Below are 25,225 nucleotides of genomic sequence, written 5' to 3'. Positions count from 1 at the left end.
GAAATCATCTAGGGTGGAGTGAGTGGGTGGCCGAAGGCCCCCCCACCGTGTTCTTGGGCGTCTGGGTGAGGAGGCAATGGGACTTGGGGAGGATGGCTGCTGGTTACAGAGGGGCTGTAGCGGCGGTCTCTGCTCCTGCTGCCTTTCCTGCAGCTCAACCATACGCAGGAGCATATCACTGATGCTCCAGCAGCCGGAGCATCGACTCTTGCTTTCTGATTACAAGTTGACGCCACCTCTCCTCTTCAGCCCGCGTTTCAGCACGCAACTTCTCATCTTCAGCACGCCACCTCTCCTCTCGCTCATATTGGGCTTTTTTAAAATCAGTCATTGACTGCCTCCACGCATTCAGCTGTGCTCTGTCAGCGTGGGAGGCAGTCTGAAGTTCAGTAAACATTTCGTCACGCGTCCTTCGCTTCCTTCTTCGAATATTCACTAGCCTCTGCGAAGGAGTAAGATTTGCAGCTGGTGGAGAAGGGAGAGGTTGTTAAAAAAGATACATTTTAGAGAACAATGGGTAGACTCTTTCACGTTAGATTTTGCTGTTCACAACATCACACAGCACATGTGCTTTCGTTACAAGGTCGCATTTTTCCTCTTATATTGAGAGTCTCCTGGTTTGGTGTGAGAGATCACTCACGCAGTGCCAGGACACAGATTTCAGCTTGCAGGCAGCCATGGTAAGACATATAGTCTTTGGGCTTTTTTAACCTTCTTAACATGTGGGGATGGTTTCAAACAGTTCTGCCCTCATTTCCCATACCAAGCACCCGTGCCATTTAAAATGGGTTTGCAATGTAAAAGGAGGGGCTGCGATTTCAGGTTTAACATGCAGCACAAACCCAACTAACTCCCCTCTCCCTCACACCCAATTCTCTGGGATGGTCACTTCACCCCTCCCCCCCACCGCGTGGTTAACAGCGGGGAATATTTCTGTTCAGCAGACCAGGAAGGGGCACCTCTGAATGTCCCCTTAATAAAATTGCCCCATTTTAACCAGGTGACCGTGAATGATATCACTCTCCTGAGGATAACAAAGAGCGATAAGGAATGGATGTTGTCTGCATGCCAGCAAACACCGGGACCATACGCTGCCATGCTTTGTTATGCAATGATTCCAGACTACGTGCTACTGGCCTGGCGTGGTAAAGTGTCCTACCATGGCGGACGGGATAAGGCAGCCCTCCCCAGAAACCTTTTGCAAAGGCTTTGGGATTACATGAAGGAGAGCTTTCTGGAGATGTCCCTGGAGGATTTCCGCTCCATCCCCATACACGTTAACAGACTTTTCCAGTAGCTGTACTGGCCGCGATTGCCAGGGCAAATTAATCATTAATCATTAAACACGCTTGTTTTTAAACCATGTGTAATTTTTGCAAAGGTACACTCACCAGAGGTCCCCCCCTGTGTGCCCTCAGGGTCTTGGGTCAGTTCGGGGGTTACTGTTTCCAGGTCCAGGGTGACAAACATATCCTGGCTGTTGGGGTAACTGGTTTCTCCGCTTCCTTGCTGCTGTGAGCTATCTATGTTCTCTCTATCCTCATCTTCCTCGTCCGCCGAACCCGCTTCCCCGTTTGCAGAGAGGGACTCATAGAACACGCTTGGGCTAGTGGTGGCTGCACCCCCTAGAATGGCATGCAGCTCCGCGTAGTAGCGGCATGTTTGCGGCTCTGCCCCGGACCTTCCGTTTGCGTCTCTGACTTTGTGGTAGGCTTGCCTTAGCTCCTTAATTTTCACGCGGCACTGCCGCGCGTCCCTGTTGTGGCCTCTGTCCTTCATGGCCTTGGAGATCTTTTCTAATGTTTTGCCGTTTCTTTTACTGTTTCGGAGTTCGGCGAGCACTGCTTCATCTCCCCAGATGGCGATCAGATCCTGTACCTCCCGTTCGGTCCAGGCTGGAGCTCTTCTGCGATCCTGGGACTGGGACTGGGACTCCATCATGGTTACCTGTGCTGATGGGCTCTGCATGGTCACCTGTGCTCTCCACGCTGAGCAAACAGGAAATGAAATTCAAACGTTCGCGGGGCTTTTCCTGTCTACCTGGCCAGTGCATCTGAGATGAGAGTGCTGTCCAGAGCGGTCACAATGAAGCACTGTGGGATAGCTCCCGGAGGCCAGTAATGTCGAATTCCGTCCACACTAACCCAATTCCGACCCCCTAAGGTCGATTTTATCGCTAATCCCCTTGTCGAGGTGGTGTTAGGAAACCGGTTTAAAGGGCCCTTTAAGTCGACAGAAAGGGCTTCGTAGTGTAAACGTGTCCAGGCTTAAGTCGATTTAACGCGGCTAAAGTCGACCTAAACTCGTAGTGTAGACCAGGCCTGAGTGTGAGAGGTGGCGAATACTAGGAGTAGGCGACATTGGTGCTTGTATAATGTCTGAGGATGGACCAGAGTGCTGTACAACGTATAATACAGCGGGAGGAGAAATAGGTTTAGCCCTGCTGTTTGAAGAGTCTGAAGGAAAGTGACATGTAGTCCAAGCAAGTAGTAATGGAGTACAATAAAAGAGGCGTTTTAGTTACTTCTCTCGCACTATATATTTGAATTCTGTGGTTTCCCCAGACATTTCACAAACGTGGATACATAATTGGTTAAACAACTGCACACAGAGTAACTATTAATGGAATGATATCAGATTGGAAAGGGGTCTTTCTACAGGGGTCTGTTCTGGGTCTGGTGTTATTTAACTCTTTATTAATGACCTGGATGTAGGAATAGAGAGCATACTGATCAAATATGCAGATGACACAAAGCTGGGGGTGGGGGGTGTTTTCAAACACTTTGGAGGATAGAACTAACATTCAAAGAGAGCTTGATAAATTGGAGAACTGGGCTATAGACAACAAAATGAAATTCAACAAAGACAAATGTAAGGTGCTAAACTTAGGGAGGAAAAACCAAATGCACAAATACAGAATTAGGGATAACTGGCTTGGCAGCAGTGCTGCTGCAAAGGATCTGGGAGTTGTGGTGGATCACAGCCTCAACATGAGTCAACTATGCGATGCTATTTAAAAAAAAGCAAATGCTATTTTGGGTTGCATTAACAGAGGTAGAGCATGCAAGTCAGAGTAGGTGATAGTACTGCTCTACTTGGTGCTGGTTAGGCTTCAGCTGGAGTACTGTGTCCAATTTGGTCACCACTATATAGAAAGGATGTAGAGATGAAAGACAAGATCATCAAAGGGATGGAATGCGAGCCATATGAGCAAAGGCTGAAGGAACTGGATATATGTAGTTTGAAAAAGAAGTTAAGGAGGGGGACATGATATCGGTCTTCAAATACTTGAAAGGCTGCCATAAGAAAGATGGAGAAAAAATGTTCTCTTTTGCCACAGAGGGCAGGACAAGATGCCATAGCAGATTTAGGAAGTTTTTCCTGAGATTTAATCTAACTGTAGGAACAGTAGAACAATGGAACAGACTGCCTAGGGAGGTTATGGAAGCTCCTTCACTGGAGGTTTTCAAAAAGAGGCTGGATAGCCAGCTGTCTTGGAAGGCTTAGACATAACAAATCCTGCATCTTGGCAAGGGTTAGACTAGACAACCCTTGTGGTCCCTTCTAACCCTATGATTCTATGTCAAATCCTGTCCAGGTGTTTTCCAGCATGGTAATCCTGCCAGGCAGGGCAGTGGGATGAGTAAATGTTTGGCAAGGAACTTTTCTGCTGTTACAGAAAAGAGCACTAGAGACACCCCCAGCTAGCACATCCTACTAACTCCAGCATTTGTATTAGCCAGGTGGACACACCTTCTATCTGACAGACCATGCACCCTTGGGACTTGATAGAGCAACAATTAAGTATTTTTCAAACTTGATACTTAGACATAAATTCTATGCTGGAAGAGTTAAAAATTTTGAAGTCATATTCACAAAAATATCAATTTATCTTTCATTAATGTTAGCGGTGCAAAGGGTGTTCGGCTGTTCTCAAGAACGTAATTCACAGTTTATCTGTTATAAGGAAATCACAAAAACAAGACTTCACATCTTTAGAGATCTTTCAGCATAAGTGCTTTACAAATGGTGAATTTAGCTTCAACCCACAAATTTTTACAGATGAAGCGCCTGAGGCAGAGGCTAAGATAATCAGTCGTTCAGAATGCTAGGGGCTACAGTCATCTACAGTCAAATAAAAGTTTGGAGTAGGTCAGACATTTTCAAAATTCACATTTTAGATAATTTTTCATCAAGAATGAGATCTTTGTAATTATCACAAAAAAGTTCAAATTCTGTTTTTCAACCAGTCCTAGGTTAGCTAATGTTAAATGCTGTGAACACCCAAAACACCATATAAGTAGCTAAGCTATTTATTACTCTTATATTTGAAATTTAAGATTAGGGTTGATATTTCCTGTTCTGTTTTGGAATTCCTAAAAAGGGACCTCTTGCTATATCTAGGGTGCCAAGCAGTAGCTCTAGGTTTGTGAAGGACCTAAAATCCCCACCACTCCTTTAGCTGAACTGCCATTAGCTTAAAAAAAAAAACAAAAAAAAACCCACAACCATAACTCCACTCCACACCTGTTAATGAGAACATGATACTTGTCTACCTAGATCCTCCTTTACGTAAGGGTGGCTAGTTCTTTCACCACGCTCTGAAAACAGAAGGACTGGACAAGAAAAATAAATTGACCAGTAGCTTAAGTTGTATGATTTTTACTTTATAAACGTTGAATATTCACTCATGTGGGCTTTCATTTTGCAAATACAGTATCCTGGTAATATAATGGAGTGAGAAGCAAATTACGCAATGCATATCAAACTATAACTGCAAATATTTTAATTGCAAATCCCCTGTACTTAATGCTTGATATGTTCTTCTCTATAAAGGGTAAAAATATGTTGGCCATCCTGTTTATACAGATACCAGATGTCCTGTCAAACTAGAGTTTAACAAGAAATTGCACAGTGATCTAAGGAACCTTGCAGAGGACCCTCAGCTGATGCAAGCTGTCATAGCTCCACTGTGGCTATGACAACCTACACCAGCTCAGGATCTGCCTCCTTGTGTTGTAGCTTCAGCTACAAACACTCTTCTAAATCCTGATTACTACATGCAGACAAAGCCAGCTGACCAATGGGGGAGGGATAGCTCAGTGGTTTGAGCATTGGGCTGCTAAACCCAGCATTGTGAGTTCAATCCTTGAGGGGGCCACTTAGGGATCTGGGGCAAAAATCAGTACTTGGTCCTGCTAGTGAAGGCAGGAGGCTGGACTCAATGACCTTTCAAGGTCCCGTCCAGTTCTAGGAGATAATATAAATAAATGGAGATATCCTAAGACAGCCTGGCTCAAAGACATTATCCTAAATATACTGAAGTCTATGAAATACACAATATCTTATGTAGGATGGTGGAAAAATGCCAGTTAACATTTTCCATTGCTACAAACTGTTTTCCAACTAGGATGCATTTTAGACCTCACTGGACCTCATTCTCTTCATTTATATTGGATTTACATCAGCACAAATGACCACAGTGAAGTTATTCCCGATCAACACCTGTTGAGAAGAGGATTAGAACCACTCCATTGTACTTAAAAATGTCAAAGAAGTTGCCACCTAAGTAATGAGAAGGATCCCCTGGTGGTAGCTTGACAATTGGCTGAACAGTAATAGCAAATATTCATAAAGTAAGGTAAGTGTTTAGAAGTATAGGAAGTGTTTGAAAACAAAACAAAATCTATAAAAGCAGTACAGATTATTACATAACATGTTCTATTCCAGTGTTTTACACATAGATTTATATCAAAAATAGTTAAGAAATGGGAAAATACACAATAGATTAATAAAAATCAGTACCAAGACTATTCACTGTCAACCCATTACCTCTAACAGAATATTCATGTCCATTTAACATAAAATTTTAGTCATCCCAGAAGCAAACCATGTGCTTCATCTTAAAACCATAGTCTGATTAAACAGAAATCAACTTAGTTAATTTTTAACTCCACAAAAACATTTCCCTTACAACTTCTTCATTTAAAAAAGTTCTTTGTAAAAGATCACCATCTAGACCAATGAACAATCTATTGAATGCCAATCACAGCCACTTGCAGTTCTGTGTCACCCAGTATATGTTGCACTTTCTAACGTATACTATTTCCTGCAAAAATAACTTTATGGCAACCAGTAAAATTCACTCCCATTGACTCCCTAAATGAAAGGCAGTGGAACACTTAGTTCCAAAACAAGTTAAATAAAGTTTGCATTACTTTCATGTTAATTAAGACGTCTGTATAAAACAAAGTTTCTTTTGGAACTATATGATCTAAAAATGTGATGTGTGTGTTCAGGAAAATTGGGTCAAGATGTAAAAATTTTCTGGAAAGTCAAAATTATGACTAGCATTTTTCTTAAATGCTGTAAAAGATACCAGGGAAATATAGTCATTAAAATGTAGCTTATTCTTTACATAAAGGCAATTATGCCTTTGGATCAACAAATTAAAAACAATTGTAATAATGCTTGTTAATAGAGGAAAAATTAGTGAGTTTTTCTAATCCCCAGCAGATTATTCAATTTTTAAAAACTGATATTTTTGAAAGGACAAATAGATGCATGATCAATAGACTAATCCGAGTTTGCATAACATTTAAATAAAAGTTCCATCTATCAAACAATGCCAAGAAGAGATAATAAGAGAACAAGTGCTGCGTATGGGACCTGTATACTCTTACAGCATTGCCTATGCTAACAAAATAGAATAGTTGTAGTTATCTCTAGAGATCAAAAAGTCAACATTCGAGATGTAGCATGACAGCATATGGCAGACTGCAGATTGATGACATAAGGAAGTGTCCTTTTTAGTGCTAGTCTTGTATAGCTTCTTTCAGTTCATGTGTCTTTTCATCGCTGTCAAGTTTCAGTGGGTTAGTGGATGGTGAGCCCTCAAGTAGTTCAGTTTCTTGAGCATCAGAATCTGTTCTTAGTGTTGCCTTTGAAGAAATATCATTAGGAAGAGCAAAGGATGGTAAAGGGGACAGTGAAGGCATTAAATGGTCCAACTGTGACGGTGTAACTGAGCCCTCAGCGTATGTGGTTAGATCTGCAGGGACTGAAGCCATGGCAGGCTCTGAGAAAATAAAAGAGTAAGTTAAACAAACAAACCAAAACTTGCCAGACACCTACCAGAGACTAATTTTGTGGCTGTATTTCTATAGCATAAGCTTGGATGCAATGCAGCTGACGGACTACTATAATACACAGCAATACAGTGGGTTCCTGATCTATGACTAGAACTCCTTGGCACTAAGGTAATACACAAGGATTACTTAATGATTCTTCTAAAGCTTTATCATCATCCTTCAGAAATGAACAGCCTTTTGTGTTCAGATGCTGAGCACCCACAACTCCCATTAAAGACAAGTGAGCTGTGAATACTCAGTACTTCTAAAATTCAGATCCCCAGAAGGTACATCTCAATATTTTAAGATTAGAAGACATGCTAAATTAAACATTTTAGTTTACTTTTTTGACATTTCAGCCTCACTACAAAGGGCCCAATTTTGTTTTTATAAGCTAAAATCTTGTCTTTATTCTTGGAATGTTCCCCCCCTCCCCTTAAAAAAGGGAACAGTGTCTTCCTACAAAGAAATTTTCCTTTAAAATAAAAAGTGAAATACTCTTGAATATTTTTAGTTACATTTTCATTCATTATAAATAGACAGCAGCCTTGCTAAAACAACAGTTTTCCAGCTCTGTGAAAATTGGGCTGCTTCATATGAAAATCTCCTTGCAGCAAAGATTTACAAGATCTGTATGTTAATTCTCGCATTGGGAGGACCTAAGCGCTTGAATGGGGATCCTCACATTTACCACACTCTGAAAATAAATGTCTCAAAGAGCAAACTATATTCCTGATATTAAAAAAAAAACAAAAATAAAAAAAACCTATGACATTGGCCTTATCAAATTTGGAATCCACTGGCTTTAGCTAACCCATTCATGCTTGGCTACCATTTTCCTTGTCTTTTATATCCTAATTCTATCTCCCTCTCATTTTAGCTGTGCTTTCTGTATGATTTTTCAGCTAGAAGGAGGTTTTCCTAAGAATAATATATAAGACATCCCCAAAAGCTTGACTCTGTAGTTCAGTCATGAACTCCAAAGTCTCCTGAGTGGTCACCAATATCAAGCCAACTGGCTGACAATTTTAAACAAACTCACCAAAATAAGTAGTTGTTCCATCGTTAGGTATTAAACTTTCAGTCCCTGCCAAAGATTCTGCAGCTGACATGTTGAAGGGGGCAGAGGAAGGTAAGTTAGGCATTTTCGTTAAGTCAACAATTTCAGGAAATGAAACACCAGACTCATCTAGAAAACCTGAAGGAGGAATCAACAATGTTCCTTTAAACACAGTATGAAACTCTAGACCATCAAGAAAAATGACACTCAGATTCCTGGAATCAGTGGATTTTCCCCCTCCTGTACACAGCCTTCCCCCTCCTCCCCCCTGAGTAATTGCAAGCAATAGAGCTATTAAAGCACCAAGAAAGAATTCACAGAAGGTACCATTCCGATATAGGGCTTGCTCCAAAGTCCACTGAAGTCAATGTAGAAACTCCCATTGATTTCAGTAGATTTTGGATCAGGCCCATAATCAACACCTGAGTGTTAAAGTTCTGCCAGATTTCTAGTAAGAACATCAAAGGCCACGCTTATTCTATATTTAAATAAAAAATGGTGGACTGGAGGCTAGGGGAAGTGAGAATTAAACTGCAATTACACATTTAACTGTATTTACTGAAGAGGAATAACTGAAGTGCTTACCTGGATCCATAACTCTCTGGACAGGAGGAGGAGGAGGAGGGAGAAGTGCGTTTTCCATTGAATACATATTCATTTCTTGACCTGTGGATTCATCCAAATTCATAACTTCGTCAGAGCTGTGCCTTTGGGAATTAGGTGCCAACAATGGAGCCTAAAATAACAGAGAAGTTTCCGGTTCATACCATCTCTGGTCAATCTGACAAAGGCCTGTCACTGTGAATGCTCTGCCCCACTGTTCCCAAAAACAAATTCAGGGGGTGTCAGCTTGAGCATCCCAGCAGCTCTAACTGCTGAGTGATAAAAGAGGAGAGAGATGGGTTCCAACATGCCCCAAAACCATAAAGGGCATTAAATAATCATGATCAGCACCTTGGATTGGGTTTAGAAACCATCTGGAAGCCAGTGTATTCTCTGGAGAACAGGTATAATATGTAGCACACAAGATGCATTGCTAAGTGGGCTGAAACTTCTGACAGAATGGTCTTCAGGGGTAGACCCATGTGAAGCACATTAGCCTCAGTCAGATCGATAACTGGTTATGTTTATACACATAAAGAAAGCTCGCAATCTCTTCACCAACTGCAGGTGAAACATGAAGTATTCATAGTACGGTGAATCTAAGAGGATCTCAGCTTGCAATCTTGAGTGATAAAAGGCACAGCTTGATGGAATCTCCTCTGTTGTCATATCCCCCATTCTAGTAGTATCACCTCTCATTTGGCTTGGCCTTCACCAAGCCTACTTTTACTCAAGCCTTTAGCTCATGGAACCTCACCTGTTAGATATTCATAAAACCCCCCAAATAACCTCAGAAGGTACCCTGCAGATATGAACAAATTTCTTATGTACCTCTATGTAGCCATTTGTAGATGGCACAGGGGATCTGTCTTCCAATGGCAAAGGTGAAGGTGGTTTGATTTCTTCTTGCTTCTTCTTTGGCATAACAGGCTGTGTTGGAATTCTGTGCAAATAGCCATATCCAATACCACATCCTAAACTGCATGAGAAAAGCAAAGTAAAAGAAACCTGATAGACTACAGTGTGCTTTTCTACAGCTGACTTTGTAAGTGTTTTAAGTTAGGAATCTCTAAGCAGAAGCCTGGTAGAGATTTAATTTTCTTAACCTATGGGAAGAAATATGGCATTGCAGGAATTGTAGTCATGACTAAGGCCAGATCCACACTACAAATTTACATCGATGCAGCTGCACTGCTGTAGCACATCTGGTGAAGACACTCTAAGCAGACGGGAGAGAGCTCTCCTGTCGGCTTAATAACTCCACCTCCACGAGAGGCGGTAGCTATGTCAGCAGGAGACGCTCTCCCGCCGACATAGCACTGTCTACACGGGGGGGTTAAGGTTGGTATAACTACATCCCTCAGGATGTGGATTTTTCACACAACTGTTATACCCAAATAAGTATGCGTCGTGTAGACCAAACCTAAATGTTGCAATACTGAGGCCACGAAGTACTTTGCAGTTCAGCTTTAGCCTTGTGTGACTCAAAAACCTCAAGAGCTTCATTTCCACCATCCTTACAAAATACAGGAGCTGAGAGCAGGAAAAACCCCAAATTAATTCCAAATGAGACACTATTGCAGGGCATAAAGGGTCCACTCCTGCTACTATTGAAGTCAATGGGAATTTTATCATTGGCTTCAACAGGAGCAGGATTAGACCTACGTTATGCCAAATTCACACTCCACAGCTGCTCTCCATTATTTAAAACCTCAGAGCAGAGAAATTTTATGTGAGAATGTTGAGGAAAATAAGACTCAACTGAAAAGTGGAAAGCTATAACAACTGGTGATGTTATTTTACAGAGGAATTTATTTACAAAACATACCCTATAATCAGGCAAAGACTAATCACAAATCAATACCTTCCTTCTCCACCCCAGGCTCCATTGGGAGTTACGAATAGCTCTCGGCAGGAGTCGGTTTCCGTGTTATACACCATCAGCTTCAATGGCTTCCCCTCATGGGATTCAATCAGTGAGAAGAAATCCTCTGACTGATCACAAAAAGATAGCGTGTTAGCTCTTAAAACAGGTTAGTTTATCCCCAGCTCCCCACTTTGCAGATATAAGCAGTTATCAATGAAGAGAAAGATCACACTCACTACTCCAAAGGATTAAAGAAGACGACTAAATTGCTGGTGACATTTGATCTTGAAAGGCAGCTAATTTCATTGTCTGGTGTAAAGAGGTAATGACTAAGTTGGTCATAAAGAGGTGGCTATCATTGCCTCCTCCCAGAGCTACGTAAATTTGAGGGATGCATAACCAATTAAAGCAGTTGCAATTCACACTTCACAGCATACGCACAAAACTGCAATAGTTAGATCCAAAAAAAAGGAAAACTATGCTCTACCTCCTGAAGTATCTGATCTGATCCAACAATGTAGTCTGTGTGGGGCTGCAGACCAGCTAGAGCTGCAGGGGAAGTGGGTTCTACGTCCTGTAAAAGAATGATACAGGTCACCTGCATTCACAGCTAGATAAACTGTCCAACAATTAGAGTGAAAAATTTAACTCAGGATAAAATGCAAGGTAAAATGATTTGTCTTTAGATTAGAAAAATATCTGAGAATGCTGCATTTAAGTACAATTCTTTGTACCCTGGAGTACTCAAGATTCATAAATAAAGACCAAACTTAAATTTCATCAGTTCACCACCCAATCCTTGTTTTAATCCAAGTGCAATCTCTCGCGAACCCTCAACAGACATCTCAACAAGAGAAGTCAAAGATTACGAGATGAAATTAACTTTTGCTGGAGACCCTTCCCAGACTCTTTTGGCCTACTCCCTAAACCAATATTGACATTTACTTTAAAAATAAAGCTTTTCTGTTGTCTTCTATCTCCATATTATTTGGATGAAGGTCAGTCAAGCTAAAGAGACCAATCCAATTGGAATGCATTTACTTAGCCAGGAATTCTTTACCTGCCAATAAAGTAACAAACAAGAAAAAAAAATATTCAGCATCCAGAAAGAGGATCTTGGGCTAAGACATTAATAACTGCCTACATTCATGTTCCCTAGCTCAAAAGAAGTCTCTCTCACTGAAAAATTGCTGAAAAATTATATTTGCTTAGGCAAATACTTAGGACAGTTCCTGTTCTTCTCTTAGCTGACTTCAATGGCATTAGTGCTTTGGCATGCAAAAATGAACGGAAAATTAAATGTTCCATGTATCGGGAGCACTAAGCTACTAAGTGGATTCTCCAGAGTCTTGAGGCTTCACTCTCCTAACGATAGTCCTATGGTCGCGAGCATATTTTACCGCATCTTTCAGGTTGACAACGACACTCACATTCCCATCCAGAGAATGCTCGTGAAGAAGCTCCTAGCATTTATCAGAACAAGCATTCACTAGGCCCCTAGAAATCAAAGTGGCACGTTTTATCTGAAAGTAAATGAGAAATGATATCACTGCTTTAAAACAATGTCAGGGATTTGCCTTCAGGAAATTTACTCCATCGATGATAACTCTGTGAGAAGGGAAACTGACTATGTCAGTGTCCTGCAGAAAGCTTTAAGGCAAAGGTTCTTTAAACTGTGGAACATGTAGGAATTGATACACTGTAAGAAGGCAGTCTGTCTCCTTTAAGGGGTTGTGGGACCTAGAGCTGACCAATCCGTGTTCTATAGCATGGCCCCTTTAAGGAAACAGGAATTCAATGGAGCAGTAGGTTACCTGGTGTTAATCAGGTAGCTACCTCCTTAAAAGAATAAAATCCAGTTGATAGGTGACTCCCAGGAAAAAAGACAGACTGGAGAGGGAATTACAGGGGAGTATCAAGTCAGGAGAGAGGTTCCCTGGGGTGCAAACTAGAACAGAGACTGGTGGGCTGGGGAAGCCTGCCTGAATTACAGCCCAGCCCCAGGAAGGAGGGCTGAGGAGCCCTGGAATCAAGGAGAAGAAGTGTGTGAGTCCAAGGATCAAGGGAGGCTCCATGGAATCAGAACATAAGAACTGTTATACTGGGTCAGACCAATGATCCACCTAGCCCAGTATCCTGCCTTCTGACAGTAGCCAGTACCAGAGTTTCAGGGAGAGTGTACAGAACAGGGCAGTTAGAGTGATCCACCCCGTCTTCCCCTCCTGTCTTCTAGCAGACAGATTTAGGGTCACCTGGGGTTGCATCTCTGACCATCCTAATAGCTATTAATGGACCTGTCCTCCATAAAATTATCTAGTACTTTTTGAACCCAGCTATACTTTTGTCCATCACAACATCTCATGGCAATGAGTTCCACAGGTTAATTGTGCATTGTGTGAAAGAGAATGGAGCAAGAACTTGGATTCTGGTGGCCTGGGCTGGCGAAACCTGCTTGAATCACAGCACAGACCCATGAAAGGGCTGCGGAATCCCTTAATCAAGAGAAAAGAGTTGTGAGTCCAGGGGCTGAGGCAGGAGGAGTCCTGTGGGAAAGACTCTCCAGAGGCCAGGGGATGCAGTGGGAGTGGCAGAACTCCCTGGCTCAGAGGAAACAGGAAGGACACTGGCCACAAGGGTGAGTTGGTCCTGCTTTGAGCAGAGGGTTGGACTAGATGACCTCCTGAGGTCTCTTCCAATCCTAATCTTCTATGATTCTATGAATTGAAGCTGCCTGGTGCCCAAGTTACACAACCTCCCTCCCCACCGACCCATGCAGGAAATGTTTTTTCTGTCTCATGAAACTTCCGCATCAGGACAAAATGGAGACATACATTTTTCCACCTGGGGAAAAGACGCGTGTGTGTGTGTGTGTGTATGTGTGTTTTCGTTCTGAAGCAGGCACAGCAAGGACTTGAATCCATGTCTCTTAAAGCTGGCATGTTCCAGTTTCAGTTGAAAAATTCCCACTCTCCTTTAAACATCATGTCCTCTAACCTTCCCACCTAGATTTTCCCAACCAGACTCCCTTCTCTTCTAACTCCCCTAGGCAGAACTCCACCAGCCAAATTCAAAACTTATTTTACTCTGAGTCCATAAATATTTAAGTTAAGCCTATTAAAGCCTAAAATAAATATGCACAAAAAGGAGAAATATGAATGAGGTACTTTAAACATTAAGAACATTTGGGAACTGCTGCATTAAGGCACCAAGTTTATATGCTGAATTGTTTTCATAAAGTAAGTTGTTCTTCAAATGAGTGCACATATCCATTCCACTTCAAGCATGTGTGTGCCCAGTGAACCTGGGCTGGCCTACACTGGTGCACTGGGTGTGCGCACACCTGGAGTGGAATGGACATGCACAACACATCTTGAAGAACAAGTGACAGAACAGGCCAGTAGCCATTTTTACTAAGCTAAAGCACACAGCCTGAGTACACAGATGTTTCTCTTGCTCACCAGAACATGCCACACGTGTTCATGGGCTCCTTGGAAAGTGCAGAACCTCACACTGGCTCCGAGAAGCCCTTGCCCGCCCCACATGTTGCTAGGGATCACCTCCACCTCGCGCACTTTCATCGATTTGATGTTGTACACCTCCAGCTTCACTGCCTTCTCAGCATTTGCCTTCAGCAGATCTTTCAACATGGTGTTTTCTTTATTCTGTGAAACACAGGAAAGGAAAGATTTGTTTCTGACAGTGTCTAGCTGGATCTGGAATGCAAAAACATTAATGAAGAGGCAGAATTTCAATATCTAGAACAAACTAAGGTGGGGACCTAACTTCTACCCTCCATAACAACCCCACCAGCATTACTTCCTTTGGATGCATGAACTAGTGTAACTGATTTTAATCCTGGGTAAGGTTATTCACTACTCGCATCCATCAGTGTCACTCCCGCAACCCCTTTCTTTTGTAATGCTGTTATAACAATTTTGGTCAATTATACTAGTTCTGAACTGTGTCTACATTACAATAAATAGCAATATTTTATATAGTGACCTTGATCTTTTTCCTTACCTCACTAATGCAACAATTTTGGAAGTCTTGAAGTAGAATTCTTAAAAGAAATTAGTAGTGACTAGTTATAACAGCTAAATGTTTACTATAGAACAGGGGTAGGCAACCTGTGGCATGCGTGCCGAAGGCGGCACGCAAGCTGATTTTTAGTGGCACTCACACTGCCTGGGTCCTGGCCACCGGTCTGGGGGGCTCTGCATTTTAATTTAATTTGAAATGAAGCTTCTTAAACATTTTTAAAACCTTATTTACTTTACATACAACAATAGTTTAATTATATATTATAGACTTATAGAAAGAGACCTTCTAAAAATGTTAAAATGTATTACTGGCATGCAAAACCTTAAATTAGAGTGAATAAATGAAGACTCGGCACACCACTTCTGAAAGGTTGCCGACCCCTGCTATAGAAGAACAGATGGGATTTTTAAGAACAGTTTTTAGAAATATCTACCAGAATTTCACTATTTCCACATGGTTAATGCAGTGCTTGGCCCCTCACTGGAAGGAGCCATTGTACTGACTGTTTCCAATAGAAGATCCAGTCTGATGTAGGTAAGACAGACCTAAAAAAACCTCAGCTTCTGTCTGAATACAAGAAAGCAAAGGATCTTCAAAATTGCGAGGGATTTATTTAAACTTATTTGTTGATTTTAACGGTAAAACTCATTTTAAAAATAGAATTCTCCCCACAACAGCTTTGAAAGTCTCCTCTTTCCTCAGGCATTCAAACAGGAACTGCATTCCCTGCATGAGACTGGCCACATGGCAGCTTCCCACTTGTTAATGATTCATTTTCATGTTCATATTTAACCAAGTGTTTACATTTGTTTAAACAAGTGTCAAGTTCTAACAACCTAAAAACTGGGACTTTCGTCTGGTGCCAGAAAAACAGCTAGAGGAAATGCCAGAGGATACTCTACCAGTCTGCAGGGAGTCAAGAGGCATAGAAGATGGATCCGAGGGGACAGCTAGAATGTCGCATGGGGAAGATTTTTAAATGTTATTTTAACTTTTATGTAGGCTCAGGTTTACAATGCAGTGACTTTGTTAAACAGTTTACTACAGAGGCAGACAGTAGTAGCGACTTATGGAGCTTATAGTACAATGAACTACAACTCCATCTCATAAAGACCCCTGGGTGGAAGGACCAAATGAGCACACCATGGAGTCCGAGTCCTATAAAACAGGGAAGGGAAACAAGAGTAGGAGGCTCTCCTGAGAAGTTATTTTTCTTCATTGTTTTAGAAATATCTGATAGCCTGATCCAAGTCCCATTAAAGTCAAAGGAAAGGCTTCCCTGATTTCAGGAGTTCGATCAGGCCTTGACTAAGGCCTGGGTTTGCCTCATGTCGTTCTTCTGACAGTCACTAGAAAAAACAGGTTTCTATAAAAAAACAGCGTAACAAAATAATTCAGGCAAAACTACCCAGTTCCTCTCCTGTTCACAAATCTAGCAAAAATACACAAACATTTTCACTGGTTTCTCTTCTGCTCAAGTGAGGATTGCTCAGTGGAGGAACAGTGATCACTCCTCCAGCATCAGCACATCCATTTACTTCCCACGGCAAGAAAGATTTCACACCTGTCACTACACTGCACCTGGAAACAACTCTGTCAGAAAAAGCAACAGAGATCTGTGCTTTCGAAACAGGAGTATCTAGGTTCTATCCCTATGGCTGACATCAGGTTTCAAGCAGCCATAAAATATGTAGCCTGGCGGGAAGTGGGAAGTCCAAGGTGATCATAGATTTCTTACAATATTTTTACCCTGCGTTTCAGGCTGTATGAGATGTTCACACCAGCGCTACAGTGTTTGATTAGATTTGCTAGTCAAGAAGAGACTAATGAATTCAGAAGAAATGGGGTTGATGGTCTCAATCTAGCTTCCCGTGGACTTGTGTCCACATTGTGAAAAGCAAACATATTTGCATCAGTTGGCACTCTCAGCATGAAGGCCAAGGATGGAATGAGCCTTCAGACCAAACAATAACTTCACCCACAGCTGATCCCTCTGGGTCAGGGTTTCGACACAGTGGCAAGAAAGTGTAGGGAAGCTTGCATGGCTGCCATTCTGACTAAAGACAGCATCAATCTTCCAGAGTCAAGTAGGCCAGCTCCTCTTAAGAGCACAAAATTAAAATAAAACAATTAATTACTTCATTGAAAATGACTTGTCTTAAGCCACTTACTAGCCTGGTGTGTCCTATTGTGATGATAAAGTCAAAGAAAGGTTCCAACCCGGCCTGCTGAGCTGGAGAGTTTTCTTGAACCTGCAAAATTACACATTTTAAATTACAGTAAGAAAAATCTATAATAAATATCACCACGTGACAGTGTTGTAAATACTGGATTCAAGACTAAAGTACATTCAGGATTGAACCAAATGTCCCAATTAAGAGACCTTGGAAGGGTTCTCAGAAATTTGAATTCCCTTTCCTCAATTGTCTGAGCCATGAAATCCATATGTGCCATCTGTGGAATAGTCCTATTAGACAGCAGGTGTCAATTAAACCTCAGCAGGTGAAACTGAGACATTGTATTTTCTACAACTTTAATGGCACTGTACCTGACAAAGCGCAGGTATATTCTGGCCAGCAATCTTCTACGGTGCACTCTTTAAACCGAGGGAATGAGAAGATACACCAGGTACTTTCCAGCACTGGATAATGTTTCCTGAATGTACCTGGTACTATCTGCTGTTTGCAGTGAAACGGTTAACAAAGTGCTGAATACAGTGCTGTACACACTGCTAAATGAATCCAGTTCTTTGGCCTGTGTTGAGCAGGTCAGACAAGATGATCTACATTCCTTTTGGTCTTAACATCTATGAATGAAATAACCTTTTTGTAGTATTGATATCTCCACTCACTCACTGCTTAGGACAACTACATGTTAAGAACTGCAGAACCGACATCAATATGTTTAAGTACTGTTAGCTGTGTGTGGTGCTTTACAATTGGGTAACATGCCATACAAAGACAGAAACCCTGCTCTAAGAAACTTACAAACTAAGGCCCTGATTCTGCAACTGGATCCCTGTATCCATGCAGGGACCCACTGAAGGCAAGGGAGTTCTCAACAGGGGTTTATCTGCATGGAGCAGGTTGCAGGATCAGCACCTAAGGGCCACTCCTCCAGCCACTAAAGATACAGTAACTCCTCACTTAAAGTCATCCCGGTTAACGTTGTTTCGTTTTTACATTGCTGATCAATTAGGGAACATGCTCGTTTAAAGTTGTGCAATGCTCCCTTCTAACGTCGTTTGGCAGCCGCCTGTTTTGTCCACTGCTTGCAGTAAGAGCAGCCCATTGCAGCTAGCTGGTGGGGGCTTGGAATCAGGGTGGACCGGCAGCCCCCCCATCAATCAGCTCCCCGCTTCCCTAAATTCCCTGTGCAGCAGCTGCCCAGCAGGCTAGCAATTGGTCCTGCCATGCGGGCAGGGGACTGGACTCGATGACCTCTCGAGGTCCCTTCCAGTCCTAGAATCTATGAATCTATGAATTGCAGCTGTCCCTCCCCCCACTGCCATGTGCTGCTCGTGCCCTCTGCCTTGGAGCTGCTCCCCGAGACTCCTGCTTACTGTGCGGGGGGGAGAGGGGAGGAAGAGGGGGCTAATGTCAGGGTGTCCCCCTCCCTCCTGCTCCTGTGCCCCGCTTACCCCATCTTCCATAGAGCGGGGGGGACACAAGACAGGGCTCAGGACGGAGGGAGCTTGCTGGCAGCAGCTGAGGTCTCAGCAAGTGGATCTAATTAACAAGGAACTGTACTTAAAGGGGAAATGCGCATCTCTCGCTCTCTCTCACATACACACACACGGTATGTGTCTCTGTCTGGGATGCTGTCTCCCCTCCCTCCATTCCTGCTGCCTTGTAGAATGTGAGCGTTAACCCTTGAGGGCTCAGTCAATTGCTAGTTCATCATTTAGCAGTAAGGCATTCCCTGGGAAATATCCCACCCTCTGACTCCTCCACCTCAACCAAGCTTCACAATCATCATCACTGTGTACCAGTATTAAATTGTTTGTTTAAAACTTATAGTGTGTGTGTGTATATATGTATATATATATATATATATATATATATATATTAGTCTTTTGTCTGGTAAAAAAAAAAATTCCCTGGAATCTAACCCCCTTATTTACATTAATTCTTATGGGGAAATTGGATTCACTTAACATTGTTTTGCTTAAAGTCGCATTTTTCAGGAACATAACTACAATGTTAAGTGAAGAGTTACTGTACCAAGAGCAGGCCCTTAAGGGATAACAGTACAGTATACAGAAGCGTTGCAAAGGGGAACGAGTGGTACATGGTCACTGAACACTTCACAGAATAGGTTGATGTTCAGTAGGTTTTTTTTGCAATTAATAGCTTGTGTGAATTAAAAAGTAAAAAAGTCATTGTCATGTTCATTCAGCTTTAGATTAGAAACATGGATAAGGAGATGATCATGGACACATAAGCGCTCATCAGTTCTGACCCAAAGAAGTTAATGAATCGCTGTAAGCTATATTAAAGCATGAAAGAAGCACAGCGTGTTGATTTTCAACATCTGTACATGCGAGAGAAGAAAACAGATTTATAATATAAAACAAAAGCTCTATAGAATATTTATTAAAATGCAGTTCAGACAAGGATACAAAAGAGCACAAATTGACATTAAACGCAGCATCAAAACCTAGAATATATAGGTACATCGGATTGAAAAAATGTTTCCACTTAGATGTATGATTAGTTTAAGGTAAAAACGCAGTGTCATATCAAGGTTGCCATGGCAACACTGCTTATAAGTGAACAGAAAAGTAAACAGAGAGATAAGTCACATGTGCCCCGTTGATTGTGAGGTCACAATTCCTCTGGAACAAAAATAACTGCCACCCTCCTTACTTTACATTACATCTAAGGCCTGTGAAACCATGATAGCTCTATTTCCTCCCTAAAACAAACGCTACCAGGCTGCTTACAGTAAAACTTAGCTCTAGTCCAGAGGTTCTCAAACTGTGGTCCGTGGACCACCAGTGGTCCGTGAGCTTAGGGTGACCAGATGACCCAATTTTATAGGGACAGTCCCGATTTTTGGGTCTTTTTCTTATATAGGCGCCTATTACCCCCTACCCCCATCCCGATTTTTCACACTTGTTGTCTGGTCATCCTACGCGAGCTCCATTCAGGTGGTCCACAGATAGTTCCCTGTAAGGTGCACGCCTGGGCGGCCACACGCAAGAGAATGAAGGGCCACACACCTAATTAGTGGAGCCGCGCAGGCATGGTTCCACTAATTAGATGCCTGGACCATGGAGAAGATGCACATGTAAGGTGACGCCTTGGGGGGAATAGAGGGTAGGTGGGAGGGGGTAGTGGGGTGAGAAGAGGGGGTGGGGGGAATTTGGGATGTGCAGGGCTGCGGCGGCCAGAGAAAGAGGTGACTTTCCCCAGCTCCAGGGCTGTGGCGGAGACACGGTCCTCCTTCCCAGCCTCAGCTCTGTGGCTGCTGTGGTGGGGGAGAGACCCCCCTCCTTCCCAGCCCCAGCTCGGGCGCTGCCATGGCGGGGGAAAGACCTCCCTCCTTCCCAGCCCCAGCTCGGGGGCTGCTGTGGCGGGGGAGAGAGGGCACATCCATCGCATTAGAAAGGTAAGACAACTGATATTAAAATATGAGTTGTGTGCTTTTATTTGTAGCACAAAAAAGTTTATTATTATTAAGGTTTTTTTTATATAGCTCTTTTATCCAAAGCACTTTACAATAGTTAGCTAACGGTACAAACAACATTTGGAAAGATCATTAAGTGGCCTGCCAAGACCCTCAGCAATTTTCAAGTGGTCCGCGAAAAAAAAGTTTGAGAACCACTGCTCTAATCTACACTTAAAAGTTTTGCAGCTTTAATTATGCTAGCATAGTAGATGCAGTGATACCACTACAGAAGTGCTTATACAGGTAAAGCTTATTCCGGTTCAGTATAACAAAATAAGCTGTACTGATATAAAAGCACCTTATGTAACTTGGATAAGTGAGTCTACACCAGGGCTTTTACTGGCATAAATGTCACTAAAAAAACCAAGCCATAAGAAACATATATTTTGAATTGATGGCACGTTTGTTGGCAGATAGACAACTCAGGGTTGTGTCCCCTAGCCTCTGTGGATCAGCTCTCTCATGCCTCTGAGAACACCCACATGAACCAAAAGATCCTTCAGTTAACACAGGATATGTTGTGGTCACAGGCAGTTTAACTTACATTTTTACAGTTAGGGCTCCCAATCCTGCTTCTGAGGAGCGCAAGAACAAACAGCGTGCCATCTGGTAATGGATCGCCCTCTTTAACATCTTGATGGTGGATGGATACGCTTGATGTTTCCGGCTGATGCTGCCAGGGTAGAGTGGCTACATCATTTACCTGACATCTAATTCATTGCTCATGCTGTCAGTAGCCATATACCAGAAGAAGCAGCAACACAATTATGCCAGTAAAACTTTTTAAGTGTAGTTCCCGGCCTTACAAATATGCAATAATTAGCCAAGGTATGTCACTTTTAGCCACCATGACAGCAAAGGAACTAGCAGCCTTCACAATAATGTCAGGGTTTGTGTACTGCTGAAGTGGGCAAGGCTCTTTATCATGAGGGGTTTAAGTTCTAAATACAGTATAAGGAGTCTTTCAATTAAGGCCCATTCAGCTGGTGTCATATGCTAGCTATTTAACAGTACAGTAAACGCCAAGATGCGCACAGAAGTGAGTAAATGGAAATTTACACATTTCAAGATGCACTGTTCAGCCTGTCACTTAATGACAAAACTCTACAATATTTATGGGTCAAAAAGGTGCCATTGTAAAATATATGCCGGTCTTTTTGCTAAAGTTCTGTATGTCCAGCTAGTAGCAGTCACATCAGTACATAGACCAGTGGCGGCTGGTGAACTCTGGGGCCAGTGGGGTGATTTATCAGATCAGCAGGGAGGAGCTGGAGGGATAATAGAAGGAGCTGGGAGGAAGATCTAGGCAGTGGAGGAGCTGGGGGATGCCCAGAAGAGCAGGGGCCACCCCACAGAGCCCATCCTGTTCCCATCTCCTCCTCCACTACCTGGCTTCAGCTCCACACCAGGCTTCCAGCAGCTTCGACACCCACATTCCCCTTCCTAGTCCGGGTTCCCTCTGCACTGACCCTCTGCTAAGTGCCCCCTGCCCAGGCCCAGCACAAGGGACTGGGGGGAGTTCTCAGTCAGCCCGAGCCTCTCCAGTGGAAGGGGAGAGGAGGGCAGGGTGAAGTCCCATCTGGGTCCTTTCCCATCAGAAAGACCAGGATTGGATGAGACCTCCACCCCACCTCCATGCCTGCTATGGCCAAGGAGGGGGCCTGCCTCACTCCCTTTGTTGTACCACTAGATCCACCTGTACCATGAAGTCTGTGCTGGTGACTGGACTGTGTACATTTACTCCTGAGGGGATTCTGCACCAAAAAAATAAAAATTCTGCACACAATATTTTAAAATTCTGCAAATTAAATGTGGAGGCTCTAGCATGGCAGGTAGCACAGGCCACTGGTTGCACTGAGGTGGGAGATCACCCTGCACCCCCGGGACATGGACTCGGCGGTGAAGCTGTACCCAATCCTGACACAGCGCAAGGGCCAGGCCTGCCTCAGAAACTCCCCAGGGCCGTATCCCTCTGCGCCAGGAACACCAGGTGTGAGCTGGCAGGCTCAGCCCAGCAGGATCCAAGTGTAGAGGGGCTTAGTGTGGGGAGACCTACATGTGGGGTGAGAGGGTTCTGTGTGGGGCAATCTGGATGTGAGCAGCTCAGTGGGGGGTTCCAGGTGCACAGGCAATGGGACTCTGCGGGGGAGGGGGTGTCAACGTGAAGGTGACTGGAGCTCAGCAGGAGGGGGTCTGGGTGTGGGGGGATTGGGCTCTGCAGGGGATCTGGGTGCTGGGGAAGTGGGGCTTGGTGGGGGGGGGGTCTGAGTGCAGCTGGTTGGAGCTCATCAAGGGGTGGTCTGGGTACAGGGGGGCCTGGTGCAAGGTGGTAGGGCTCGAAACGGGGGGCCTGGAGGTGTGAGGTGGGGCTTGGCAGGGGGATGTATTTAGGAATGGGGGTCCGGATGCACAGGGGTTGGGCAGACAGGGGAGCAGCTTCCCATACAGTGACCCCTCCCTCCTGTGGCTGAGGAGTGATGGGGCAAGAAGGAGGGGGGGTGCGGAGCCAGGGGAGGTTTCTGAGGAGTGGTCTGACCCAAACCCGGCCCCTCCATGCAGAGGAAGTGCACTCCTTCACCATCCCCCAGCCCAGCCAGGACTAGCAGCTGAGTCCGGTGCAGGATAGGAACCACTGGCCTAGACATCCCCAGCCCTGTGTGCGGGACACTTTACCATGTGCTACATTCACCACAGCCTGCAGCTTGGGGTGATGAATTCTGCCTGTGCCTCAAGAACATCCTGCTGTTAAATATAAATCGCAGCATATTTAGTCTCGCGCTCAGTGGTTTGAGCATTGGCCTGCTAAACCCAGGGTTGTGAGTTCAATCCTTGAGGGGGCCACTTAGGGATCTGGAGCAAAATCAGTACTTGGTCCTGCTAGTGAAGGCAGAGGGCTGGACTCGATGACCTTTCGGGGTCCCTTCCAGCTCTATGAGATAATATATGGAGATATACCTATTTTATTATTGTACACATTTTATCTATAGAGTATGTGTATGTCACTAAATACACTGTGATTCACATGTACACACACACATCCGTATATATACACAAATTAAAAAATACAAAGTGTGCACTTGCCTACTTTGTTGGGGGCAGTGCCATAACACACTCTATACACCAGTCACCACTGACACAGACTATTCACAATAAGAAGCCCTCCTCTTTACCTACTCTAGATGGTAAAACAACATTGAAAGTTCTGCTCTATTTGTTTCTTGGGGGTAGGGACTGCTTTTGTCTCCTCTACAGGGGAGAGCACTTTGTTAATGATTAATAAATGATAATCATGTTTGAGATCAGGAGGCTAAGAATCACGTTATTCCTGATATAAGGAGGAGTTGAATAAATATACATTTGTTTTTATTCCATCCAGAAATGTGCTTCAGGAGCCAAGGCCCCTCCAGACTCCATAAACACAGCAGAGGACAAAGGCAAAGCAGATTACATACAGATAGTTGATGCACTGGCCTAAAACTGTACTCTATTCTTGTGGATACTGTACAGCTTCTTTACTGAAACACGTGAACAGCTGATTAACTGTATAGAAGCACGTAGCAATAATATGTGAACTCTTATATTGTGAGGTTGCCATATACCAAGAGTTAAAAGACAGGTGCAGCGTTATGCAAATTAGCCTATCAACAACATCTTTGCCTGACATTTATGCTCCAAGACACACATTCAAAACAACACATGTGCTGGCATCATGCCATATAAAATAATTGTTAAGGACTGCCGGGAGAAACCAATCTCCTCAAATGTATTATCTTATGGTCTGAGCAGAGATTAATTCCTGTCTAGAATGGTGCATCTTTGTAATGTTAAAAAGAATTAATGCCACTTAATGACTGATTCTGAACACCATGACAAGAGGAATGAAGAGGATATTAAATGACTAGACAGAAGTCAAAGCTCATATCAAGGTAATTTTTAAGATTACCTGTAACTCAGGAACCATTTGAAGAAAATTCATCAAAATTTACGTAAATATTCTCCTTCACTTTCAGTGTAAATCCAACAAATTTCAGGCCAAGCCTGTTTTCCAATCCATAGTTATAGGAAAGCAAAACTAGGTTTTTATAATTAAAGTTGATTGCAAGGATAATGGGGAGACGTTACTGCCCCTCGGTGTGTGTGTGTATATATATATATTGTGCATCACAAAACAATTAGGATGTCCTAATTTTGCCTGGAGAGTTAAATAGGAAGATCAGGCCAAACCCCTCCTTTAACTCCAATAAATTTAAGGTGTACAAACATCCAGCTGATGCCTTAAAATTGAGTTAAATGATTGCCATGCTGTTCTTCCAGAGGAAGAAGGGAACAGGTGGAGGGTCGGAAGGGGGGAGACACCAGCACAAGCCAGTATGGCAAATATTTAACATGTCTGCGAAGTCTGACAACATTTAATGCTCAGTAGCGTTTTGGGGTGGAACCTGCCTGGGGTATTTCCATTGTCCACTCCCCCCCCCCCCCCCCCCCGCACAGTCCTGTATAACGTAAGAACATAAGAAAGGCCGTACCGGGTCAGACCAAAGGTCCATCTAGCCCAGTATCTTGTCTACCGACAGTGGCCAATGCCAGGTGCCCCAGAGGGAGTGAACCTAACAGGCAATGATCAAGTGATCTCTCTCCTGCCATCCATCTCCACCCTCTGACAGACAGGGGCTAGGGACACCATTCCTTACCCGTCCTGGCTAATAGCCATTAATGGACTTAACCACCATGAATTTATCCAGTTCTCTTTTAATCTCTGTTATAGTCCTAGCCTTCACAACCTCCTCAGGTAAGAAGCAACAGAGGGTCCTGTGGCACCTTTAAGACTAACAGAAGTATTGGGAGCATAAG

The 25,225-nt window shown here is 43.4% G+C and overlaps 1 protein-coding gene across 3 annotated transcripts in view; it reads right to left on the bottom strand.

Annotated features, from left to right (window-relative positions):
• Positions 1 to 5,277: 5,277 nt before the first annotated feature.
• GORASP1 (golgi reassembly stacking protein 1) overlaps positions 5,278 to 25,225 on the bottom strand; it is a 22,765-nt gene continuing 2,817 nt past the window's right edge. Inside the window, exons 1-9 of one of the 3 annotated variants that reach the window (XM_024208716.2) lie at positions 20,919 to 21,081; positions 16,873 to 16,953; positions 14,119 to 14,322; positions 11,148 to 11,234; positions 10,658 to 10,788; positions 9,625 to 9,772; positions 8,776 to 8,926; positions 8,173 to 8,328; positions 5,278 to 7,078 (exon numbers count right to left, since the gene is read on the bottom strand). In XM_024208716.2, the coding sequence (XP_024064484.1) occupies positions 6,816 to 7,078; positions 8,173 to 8,328; positions 8,776 to 8,926; positions 9,625 to 9,772; positions 10,658 to 10,788; positions 11,148 to 11,234; positions 14,119 to 14,307 (1,125 nt within the window). In that variant the 5' untranslated portion in view covers positions 14,308 to 14,322; positions 16,873 to 16,953; positions 20,919 to 21,081 and the 3' untranslated portion in view covers positions 5,278 to 6,815. Of the gene's footprint in view, positions 7,079 to 8,172; positions 8,329 to 8,775; positions 8,927 to 9,624; positions 9,773 to 10,657; positions 10,789 to 11,147; positions 11,235 to 14,118; positions 14,323 to 16,872; positions 16,954 to 20,918; positions 21,082 to 25,225 lie in introns of those variants that run through there. The other 2 variants (XM_026652110.1, XM_026652111.1) reach the window with 2 other exon arrangements.

The sequence above is a fragment of the Terrapene carolina genome, unplaced genomic scaffold (assembly GCF_002925995.2).
Source record: "Terrapene carolina triunguis isolate 2854851 unplaced genomic scaffold, T_m_triunguis-2.0 Scaffold111, whole genome shotgun sequence".
Classification (NCBI taxonomy): Eukaryota; Metazoa; Chordata; order Testudines; family Emydidae; genus Terrapene; species Terrapene triunguis.
The sequence above is the reverse complement of the archived record's forward strand: the minus strand, read 5'-3'. Positions and strand labels throughout refer to the sequence as shown.